The 11,707-nt window shown below is 40.9% G+C and overlaps 1 protein-coding gene across 1 annotated transcript; it reads left to right on the forward strand.

Moving 5' to 3' along the window:
* Positions 1-3,016: 3,016 nt before the first annotated feature.
* On the forward strand, positions 3,017-4,027 carry LOC310811330 (adenosine receptor A2b; the record flags this gene model as incomplete). Its single annotated transcript, XM_083679451.1, has 1 exon — positions 3,017-4,027. One exon carries the CDS (start codon positions 3,017-3,019, stop codon positions 4,025-4,027), a length of 1,011 nt encoding a protein of 336 aa, XP_083535577.1.
* Positions 4,028-11,707: the final 7,680 nt, after the last annotated feature.

Below are 11,707 nucleotides of genomic sequence, written 5' to 3' on the forward strand. Positions count from 1 at the left end.
CATGTTGTAAGGAGCAAGTACTGTACTGTGTTGCACTATATTGTGTTATGGTACTATACTCTATCTGATGTTATGGAACTGTGTACTATCTTGCCTTATGATACTGCAATATATTGTCTGGTACTGTACAATGTTGTCTGATGCTGCGCCTTAGTACTTGTGTGCTTTAACAAAAATAAATCTCTTTTCTTTAAGCGTTCTAATGATCTCTCTCTCTCTCTCTCTCTCTCTCATTACACTTGATCAGTTTCTTGTTTGCGCTCCATCTCTGTTTCTGTCTTGCAATCCTGCTCCTCCCACTGTGACTTTCAATGATCATGATTTAGAGATGGCAACATTGACAGTTGCCTCTGCTGAAATGGGCATAGCGCCAGCTGCAAGTCTCTCTCATAAGGAGACTCTGTTTCATCTACGGTTGGCTGTTTGACATTTACTCAGTTTCACATCCCTACTAGCTGCTACAGAGAGTATACACTGACTTGACATGTGAACACTATACATTTCCTGAGAGAACCATAAGCACACTACAGACCAGAACTGTACACAACAGGTCACCGTTACTTCTAATTATTGAGACACTAAGTCATTGAAGTTTATAATCTATACAAGTTCAATGTTATACATGTTGTTGTCCGTGTTTAATGTATAGATCTCTTGTCTGTCCTTTTAACTTTTAATTTATAGATGTTGTTGTATATAAGCCTATGCCTTTTGTCATGGAGATACACACTTCTTTTTCTCTGTGGCCCTCTGCTCTATTTTGGGACCTTTTCACCATGATAAAAGAAAGAAAGCCACTTCGAAATGTATTGGAGAAATAGATCAGAGCCATTGGAATGATTTTGAAGTCTGAGATGAAACAAGGTGTCTCACTGATGCCACCTAGTGATGATATTTCATTACTGATATTGGAACATGACATAACATAACTGCTTCAAACTGTATTGTATTCAGTGACTCAATTATATGGTAGAATGGTAAAATTTGGCTGCAGCATTCGTGTCAGATATTCCTCGATTGAATAGGATGTTCACTGTGAAATGGTATACATCACACAGGGGACTGAAAAAACATTTCTTGTCTCTCATAAGATGATTGAAAAATAACTGAGAAACCACCTGCTAATTTTCTTATCGATAGGAAAATCCAACGGTAGTAATATATTTTTCACATTTGGTCTCATGTCAAGTATTAAAATGATAAGAGCAGCCATGTCAAAGAGAAATACAATAATATAGTTATAATTATAACAAGCCACAGTATATAGGCTGAATGGTACATGTTGGTGGGCTATCTCACAAGGCTTTAATCAAACTGTGGAACCATGAAATATAAATAATCACATAATGTCATAGATGGCAATCCAAAGCATCATCAACAAATTCACCCTAACTGTGTTTATGATGATGCTTCAGAGCAGGGACCTGAGCCACGCGCGGTGACCATGGATTAAGGATTACCACTGCACACACTATGTCACGAGATTATGGTTCTGTTTTTCTGAGTCCATCTCTGCCTGCAGTTGGACTGGAGCCAAATGTCTATGTTGAAAATAGTGTTGTATGCTATCGATGTATTTGTAATGTCAGAAGCTTTACCATATTTTGCATCACTCTGTTGTTGGCTTTAATGTGAAGATATACACATGTTGGACCCTGTCTGTAATTCTTGGAAGGGAAATACACTGGGAGACAATTGGGTTGCAGCTGGAAGAGGTGGCGGATGGCCAGTACAGGGCACTGCCCTCTCTGGTCTAAGATGACCAATGTCCTTGCATGTGATGTTCTACTACTGTCTTGAATCTCTGTGATGGTGGGTGCTATACATTTGTATTAATTGGGTGGGATGAGTAGATTAATGTGTTCTGAAACCTACTGTGAAAAAGGGGCATCATGAATGCAAACCATTGACAGTATACATTTGTGTCTGAGTAAGACAACAGATAAAAACGTTCATATTTAGGGTTGTACCTCAAAAGAATCATGTAGGCCTGTTTGGTATCGTTCAGAGCTCATAGTCCATTCTGCAAACTATGGAAAATCTGCCTGGAACATGTCTGGCACATACTGGACATCTTCACTCAAATCCAACATGACTTTACTTCCTGTTATACAAAGCAATTGTGGAAGGCCATGTCAATCACCAATGTTCTGTTCCCAAGAGATTGCCCAGTGAAGGCCGAAGTAGGCGGAAAGGCACTGCTGTCATCAAACATCAACAGCCAATGGCGTTGAGGCTACCTACGTAAGAATATCATCACTTTGTGGTGCTTCTCTATCTGTAAAATATGACTCGAACAGTGCGCATGCAGTCAGTTCTTACACTGACTTCAAGCCGTATCCGAGGTCAGACTGTCCCGCACAGCATTTGGTGTATTGGTCTATGAATCATGTCGATTGATAAGTGACTTTTAAGTTACCATATGGAAGATTTAATTATTTTGTGGGTTTCATACGGGATTATTTCAATTTGATCAAAGCTGCGGTCATTGTGTGTGCTGACGGAGCAGGCATATGGGAGAATATCTAAAAATGTGAAGTAAGGTAAGTGAATGTTACAGTCCGACTAATAGTAGGCCTTCTTACAACTGCATAATATGTGTTCTAATAGTTCTCGCCTCTGATGTTATAGCCTAATCATTAAAAACATATATAATCTAAATGTAAAACCGGTAGGTTATCGAAAAATATTCCAGTGATTTTTTTTTTACTGACAACCACAGTAATTGATATTGAAGATTAAGGACCCTACACTATCTAAAAATAGGATTACAATGTTATGAGATCGACTTTACAACATCAGCTGTATTTACTATTCCAGCTGCTGTCAAGATTAACTATGATGTCATCCCTTCTCTCGTAGCGCGACTGTTCCTCCAGGCAGAGCGAGCGCGTGCCATGTCCCAGAGTCCAGTCTGTTTACCACAGCTGCTCTGGGTGACATGCAGCTGAGGAAAGGAGCATCCTCATCACTAGAGTAAATTCAGTCTGTGGTCGAGTTCTCATATTAACCAAGCATGCTGGAGGCACCCGAACCGGCGAACTGCAGCGTCTGTTGCTGTACCCTGGCCAACAAGATATTGATGGTCGTTTTTATGGTCGTCTTGATTTTCGCTATATTGTTTGGCAACTCTGTGACTTTAGCCGTGGTGCTCGGGACTAAACACTTCCTCACGCCGCAGGGATACCTGAAGGCGTCGCTGGCCGTGGCTGACTTGGCGGTGGGGATGTTTGTAGTGCCACTGTCTGTTTACGCAGAGGTGTCGCTTATGTTCAACGGTTCCGCGCCGGATTGGACAGTTAACAATTCGCAAGCGACAACTTTTCACCCGTGTAATTTCATCGGCCCCATGTTCGCGGGTTGCACTTTGGTATCTATCACAACTATATTTCTTTTAACTATCGAACGGAGCATCGCCGTTTTGAGACCATTGCACAAGGAATCGGTGATCACGCGCAAACGGACTACTATCCTCATATTCTTCTCATGGGTCGGAAGTTTCTTTCTGGCGGTGTCTCCTATGATTTTCAGCAACGAAATTGCTCTTGAATACAATCCTTGTAGCAGGATGTGTAATTACGCACTGGGTACCATCAGTGAGTTTCCATCCCAAGCGTGGAACATACTCCTTCTCTTCCCCGCGTTTGATTTCACACTCCTCGGCAGCACCGTGGTGATCAATATAATATCCCTGTCAAGGATACGACAGCACTCAAGGCGTCGAAAACATCTGGCCGAAAGCGAGAACCATAGCGTCACAAAACCCACTTTCTCCGATATCAAGGCAGCCAAGACCATAGGGACATTGACACTGGCTTTCACAGCATCGTTCACTCCAATCGCTGTGTTCGTAGTTGGGAACGTCATTGGGAACGAGTGGTGTAATTTTTCCTTGTTTGCGTTTTGGATATTGACCACAAACAGCTGCTGGAACGTCATCATATACAGCGTGAGAGACCAGAAGTTCAGGCTCCGCGCGCATAAGCTTTTGATACCTTCCAAAACCAAGAATAACTCCAAGACTTGAAAAACGGTGGAACATTTGTCTTGACAATGTAATTCGGGCGAAATAACGGACTCACAATAAACAAACACCAAATTCTCAGAACGGAATTGAGACTTGAGTGAGACAAAATGTCTTATTGCCGTGTCTTTGCGCGCACACCTGTTAGAGCGACAGTATTTTTTCTCTTACTTGCATGTCTTGTAGTTGCTGTTGTGAAATTACACTTTTACATCATGAAAAAACATGACACTTTTCTGATCACATATTTGTGGGTATGTATAAGCGGTTAATGTAATGTCGTTGCAAGGGCCTATTTCAAACTTTGGAATGATTGTTTGCTTGTCTGGGTGTATATCAATCACTAAAATATGTGATATTGTTATAGACACAATGTGTTTTCTTACTCTGTACAATACATGTATTTTTGTTACAATTTATTGGAGTCTGCGAGAGTGGATGAAAGTTAGGCTACACGTTTTCTGTTAACACCACAATCACAAGGAGGCGCCATTTACAGCCTCCCTACCTGATCATCCTGGTTGTTGCTGCTGCTGCTGAGCGGGAATTGAACACCTGTTGCCGGCTACCTGAGAGCGCAGATGACAGCATGGAAGGGAGCAAATAACTCACCAGTTAGAACAAAGATGCTCCTCTCTCTCTCTCTCTTTCTCCCACTCACCACGCAACACAAATTCTCTCTCTCTCTCTCTCTCTCGCGCGCGCGCGCGCGCACACACACACACACACACACACACACACACACACACATACACACACACAGGTTCAAGGCGAGAAGATTTGTAAACGCTGCCAGTGGTGATCTTAAATAAATGTCGAATTTTTCTAAAACAATCTTTAATCTCATTTTGTGGATTAAGCAACGGCTCGACGGGAGCTCCAATCAGACAACTCCGTGGCGGCTGGGCTATGCCAGCACGCCAGCACGAGGGCAGATGGACGGCCCATCACGTTTTTAATTTCTGCCCCCGCGCCCCGCCCCTCTTATGCGCTTGAGGGATTGTTACGCATAACCCCAAAATCGAGGCAGCTGCCCTTCTCTGTAGGCCAGTAGTAAACAAAGGCAGGGGATTGCATTTATTTGATTATTTTCTTGTGTTTACGCAGGAGGGGATGCCCTGGAGAGTACCACGTTTCTGTGCAGATGGCTCTTATCCCTTATTATAGCCTACCAGAGGTTGTGCCATCAGCCCTCATGGGGAAATAAATCCAAGAAGTATTCTCAAAATATGACTTTGGTTACTAAGGAGTTGAGGTACAATGGTGGATGATCTGCTATACTGAAAAGGATGTTTATGTCCCTACAGACCTCTTTGGTTTGTGTGTGAGCACAAGGAAGGTACAGTAGCCATGCACATTGCACACATGCACACACAAGCACAGCAAGTGTAGCGGAGGTGGTTTGGATCCAAGCTTGCATGATGATGAGATGACACCAAATGTCACTCTTGGACAATAAAGATAACTTCTTGGTGTAATGGTAGACGTTAATGTTGGAAAACGGAAAGGTAGGAGGCCCATATTTGATCCCCACCAGTTCCACTATGGGTCTCTCCTCAGAGGAGGAGGCCAAAGGGGGGTTAATCTAGCGGAGGTGGTTTGGGGAACCCCACTCAGGTGACCTTGCCTGAATGTTGCCCTCAAGCACAAAGACGTCTTCTTGATCTAATGGTAGATGTTTGGTAAGCGAACGGGTGACTTGGGTTCTACGCTACTGGTTACACAAGCACATTGAGGTTGCCCCACAAATAATTAAATATTACCATATTTTAGGATTTATGGGAATTGATTTCATGCGAGCAGTGTGGTTAGTGATTTGATTGATTGATTTCTGATAATTTGAAGAGAAATTAGTTTTCCTCTGAAATGTCATCTCAAATGTCATGGGCCATCGACATTCAGGCCAAATATTGTTTACCTTGCCTCAAATGCAAAAGTGCAAAACTAATTGAGAATAATTTAAATGCTTTTCTTGAGTGAATGAGTCTAATGCATTTATCGCAAGACTGCAGCGTTATTAAGATCGACCTGCTAAGTCATCCAATTACTTATTTTCATTGTTCCTTCATAATTCGCCACGATAACTACTAACCCCAGGCTTTCACACTGCTTCTTAAAAGACACTTCAAATGCACCTGCTCTTTGTATGCCAATGAATCATAATTAATAATAATTAATTGAGATGAATGGGTTTGTCAAGAAGGAACCTGTGAAGTAATTATAGGGAGCTCTGTGTGTCTTCATCAGTCCCATGTTATTATCACAAAAGCCAAAAAAGGTGACAGTTCAGAAAGTAAATGTATGAGGCTCGAGTGTGTTGGCAGCCTCATGCCGTTCTGAGTCACTCTGGATCAAAGTCAAAGGTTGATGTGAAAAGCTGAAAGTTAGGGGCCTGTAAATAAAATACTTTGACTGTGTTCAAATTCTTTGGAAATACATTCTTACTTTTCTACATGTATGCCTACTACTCCATGATGCAAACATTTTAAATAACAATAACAATAATAATAATAGTAATAATCATAATAGGTGAGTAGCCTGTGATCTATATTGAGCTTATGACACTTCATTTAGGTAATTCCTCTATTTATATGGGTTACCTTACTTCAGTCTATCCAATTACTCGAACATTCAAGGCGAGGAGGAGTGATGCATTTTCAAAGTATTTGAATCAGGCTAGCTATGCACTGTCAAAGCCTGGATGCAGGCTTGACTTCACAAACAAGTGTGTAACCAGCCAACTTGAGTTGTGTCATTTGTCCTGTTTTATTATACAGGAGATTGAATGGATAACATTTTCACATAAGAGGCCAGTTAGAGGCCAATGTTTTATGGTTACAGAAGTAATCCAAGAGGCGACAAAAGCAGCACATACATTTATATTTCAATTTTCTTCATCTGGCTGTGTATCATCGCTCTAACAAAACACTAACAGCTTTTGGAATGAGATTCACTGTATGCACCAATACTCCTGAGGGGAAGAATGTATTTTCCTATGTATGTATGTATGTATGTATGTATGTATGAATGTATGAATGTAAATATGATTTTTCGCCTATCAGTATTATATTTAGATTGTGTTCATTAACTCTACCTGATAGCATACAGTCACATACACAGAGCTTGCACAAAGCAAACAGAAGATGACTAGATAAACATACCAGGATATTATATTATTGACCCTGATAGGGAATAGGCGTGAAAATGTATAGCAGCCGAAAGTGCTTCACACACACACACAGACACACACACACACACACACACACACACACACACACACACACACACACACACACACACCTTGATGAAGGATGCTTTAGTTCAATTATTGGTGCTTTAGTTCAGCTATCTCTGTAGCTTTTCAATATACACACACAAAAATGTGTAGCTAAGATAATACACGTGTATTAACACGTCTCCATCACTGTTAACTTATTTAAAAAAAAAAAACGTGTCAAAAGGTAATTCTTCTTTCTTTTTTCTTTTAAATGTATTATCTAGATGAAGGGGTGAGGTTTCTATATGACCCCTAACGGGTTTCTCACCTCACCCACACTCATTTTAGTACAAATGTACAATTTGGATTTCTTTGTTATCTTGGCATCGCCAACGTGCTCTTTCTTGTGTGCTAAATAAAATAAAATAAAAACAAGTGACATTTCTTCATAATATGTCATCTCAAGGCATTTCATTCTACATTGTGTAGCAGGCTACTAGGCTAGTCTCGGCTACTTCGTTTCGTCGAGAAATTACTGGGAAACATAGTGACAACAATCCTGTTGAGTCATACTAGTGCAGTCATTGGCATCTCCAGCGCCCAGTGTGCATCTCGCATGGTTTGTCAAATCCATTGGTTGTTTATGCATCGCTCGGTAACAGGTCAGCATTTCAGAGTAGCCAATTAAAATAATATGCCATCTTAAAGCTGCAGTAGCACAAGACTGCAAGGTTATTATGAAGCCTAAGTTATCTAATATCTAATATTTTTCACTGTTCCTTCATTATTCGCCACGATACCTACTAACCCCAGGCTTTTGCACTGCTTCTTAAAATACACTTCAATTGCACCTGCTCTTTGTATGTCAATTAAACAAACAATGGAGTAAAATAAGCCTATATTTTGGGTTCTGATGTGGGCTCTGAAAGTTGAAGTTAAGCTCATGAAGCATTCATAAGTTATATTTTTCAAGAGTCAATGGCTATAATATCATTAATTTAAGTCCAAAAAAATTATGTATAGTGCAAATCCCAGAAACCAAGTGTCCTGTTATCAAATCTTAGTGTCTGGGAGAAGTCAAAAATAGCATTCTTAGACTTGGATTCATTTACTGATCAAAACAATTATAGCAGAGTGAAACAAACTAAACTCAACTCAAGTTTCCTTCCTTATTGTGCAAGAAGGATGTGATTTCTCACCTCTCCTGGAAATTCTGTCACAGGTTTGGTTGAATAGCGGCCAGAGTGTGCAGTAAGTTTCTCTTTAACCTCCTCAGGCAACATATTGTAACACTGTAACTTGTGGCATAAATAATAAAAGGGTGTAGTATTATATTTAGATTGTGTTCATTACTGTATCTGTCTGCCAGGATTTAAAAGGGTATGGTGGTCACATACACAGACCTCACACAATGCAAACAGAAGATGACCATCCTATCCCAGTATATTATATTATCGACACTTTTAGGAAATTGTGAAAAACACCCAACCACCCACCACTTCCGTTGGTGGAACAGCATGTATTGTTTACTACTTCTGTTACCTTCTGAGGTGGAGTTTCAGCATACATACCTGTATGTCTGTGAGACTTGGCACATGTTTCTGCAGTCAAAGGTCATGCCCTCACAACATTCAATATGTTTAATGTGGAGTTCTTCTGTTTACTCTACCAACTCTAAACTCCTCTAGAGGTCTTAATAAATAATTGTTCCCATAATTATGGACGCTTTTTCGAGGATGGGTACAATTCTCCACATTGACCTGTCCACGAACATCTGCAGATGTCCACGAACATCCGCAGGTGTCTATTTTATGGCAATTCTTGTCCTCGCGGACTGTAGCAGAAACAGAAACTATAAAATGAGACCCGTTCTGACAGCGAAGCTGACTGACACCTCATGCACATAGACTGCGCCAAAGTTTCTTTTGCATTTAATTAGAATACCGGACTGTTTCCCCCGTCATCAATCGAGGACATGCTGCTGGCACAATATGGAAAATCACTATCTGCAACTGATTGAACACCGAGCTGAACTTTACTGGAATCATATTTGCCATTCTAGGGAGGGCCATACATCTGTGGCTGTCCATCATGCATATTTTTCTATCTAGAAACATGAATGCCATTATGGCCTATGGAAAAGGAACTACAGTATACTATGTTCAGAAACAACATCCGTTTATGTAGCATTATTGCGCTAATGGAAATGCTTCCCTGCTAAGGCCTCAAAAGGGTCCCTTTCCTCAATGTTGACTGGTCTCAAAGAGCAGCTGTAGCTCAGTGTTGTTGTTGTTTTCAGATTTAACCTGATGACAGACAACTGTTAGATATCAAACAATTGTTGCTCCATATCAAACAGCATCTGGTACCATCTCTAGCTGCTAGCGATCAAATTCCAATAAATACCTTACTCCACACCAGATCGATCATTACCAACGCCTACATTCACATGCCACATACAGTAACATGTCCTTGCAAGCAATACAGTACGGCTGTGGTCACACAGTTAAGTGAGCATATCACAACTGTGCCAATTTTAGGCAGCAGGGTTTTGGCACAGTTCATAGTGTGCTAGCTTTAAAAGCCGAGGGTATAACAACAGCTAGGGACAGTTACACACTAGTCTTGGGAAGCCAGGCGGTTTCTCACGATGGTAGGTCCCCCAAAGCCTCTGGTAAACCCATTGCTTCCTTTGGAGATAAACTTACGTGCCAAATGTTTTTTGGAAACTAGCCCACATCCGCTCTCTTCATCCCTACCTAAACTTCCGCTCATCAGCACACTTTTTGTTTACATGCCTCAATAGGGATAGTGGTAATAACAAAGACGCTATAGCTGAAACTATAGCTCAAAATATCATTTTTCAACCCTGTCCATTTGAAACCCTACCTCTACCGCATCATGATTAATCTGAATTGGCAACAGACTGATAAATACCTACTGGAAGGTTTGTGTTTTCAAACTCTGAAGTTAAAAGGGGTCTGATCAGGCTTAAATAACCCTCAACATAACTGCATTGGTGTTAGCAGTGGGATGGTGCTATCACAAGGTCATAAGAGCTGTACAAGGGAGTGGCATCAAAGATCTGGGATGGCTACACTTCCTGAGGGAGGGGGTAGTCTAGTCTAGACTAGTCCATGTAGTCACCACAATTTGATTTGACCAAAGGTTCTGGCATTTCGTACAGTTCATGGCTGTGCAACCCCAACAATTTTACAGCAATCATTTCTAAAGGTGACATAGCTTACAGTGGTTAAAGATGCTACGAGAAAAAGGGCATCTACAGGAAGAAGCTTCCATCCAGGTCGCCAGTTTTTTTTTCCTTTCTTACAATATTAATTAGAAACTGTCTTTAAGAGGACAGGATTGCACAAGACAAGGAAGTCTAAAATATGGGTGACAATTCGCAGTTTGTTCTTTTCAGTTTGAGCTTGCTAAAAGTCAAACTGTTCTATCTAACAGAGACAGTGGCAGGACCAAACTATAGAGAACCAACTGGCCCAGCGGCCATCATATTTCATCTGTGTCTCAGAGGTGACAGGGTGCCTTTAATCTTTGTTCAAGAAAACACGTCTTTGATGTGAGTTCTTGCTGTGTGTGTGTGTGTGTGTGTGTGTTTTGGCCATGGAGGGCTTGGTAAAGAAAAGAGACATGAATGAACCTTGACAAAGCTCCCTAATCCTGGGCAAAGGGCTAAATTGACCTATCAAAACTCCTTAATGTCTTCCGTGAGCGTGGCTGTCTTTCTCCTGGCGTCTTCCCACCTCTCGCTACTTCGTTCTTCCACTCCACATCAGAACATGGCACTCTTGCCAGCTCTTGTTTGCTCTTGGTTGCTCATTCTAGAAGATACCAGTTATTACTTTACTTACTTTAAATAATTTTAAAACTAAGTGTAGTTATTTGGAGACAGGAGATATGATGTGCTTGTGTGTGTGGGAACCAAACTTTTGACCACTATCTTACTATTTACATGTCAAATCAAATCAAATGTTATTTGTCAGGTACACAATATACTAGATACAGCGCAATGAAATGATTTTGCCTTAGGTGGCATCAGTTGAGCAGTCTTACGGCCTGCGGGTAAAAGCTGTTCCGGATAGGTCTGGATACACCAGTACTGTTTACCAGATAGTAATAGAGAGAACAGACTGTGGCCGAGGTGGCTGTGGTCCCAGATTATGTTTATTTTGTATCTTTCTTTGAACTATACAATTGGTTATTTTGTATTGATTCGCTATTCTCATTCTTCCTATTTGCCTCAATGTAATAGTGTGCGCTAATGGTTCTGCTAAAACAGCACGACATACTCGTGACTGGGTTTTCACATTCATTTACATTAATGTTATTTGTTAGTGTAGACAGTCATCAGATTTCAGATACACCAAGTATTGTATAATAATAGTTGGTAACACATAGTCTGCGGGATAAGGTATTCCACCGAGTTCCATAAACTTTTGCACGGC

This window comes from Argentina silus (assembly GCF_951799395.1).
Source record: "Argentina silus genome assembly, chromosome: 10".
Taxonomy (NCBI): domain Eukaryota; kingdom Metazoa; phylum Chordata; class Actinopteri; order Argentiniformes; family Argentinidae; genus Argentina; species Argentina silus.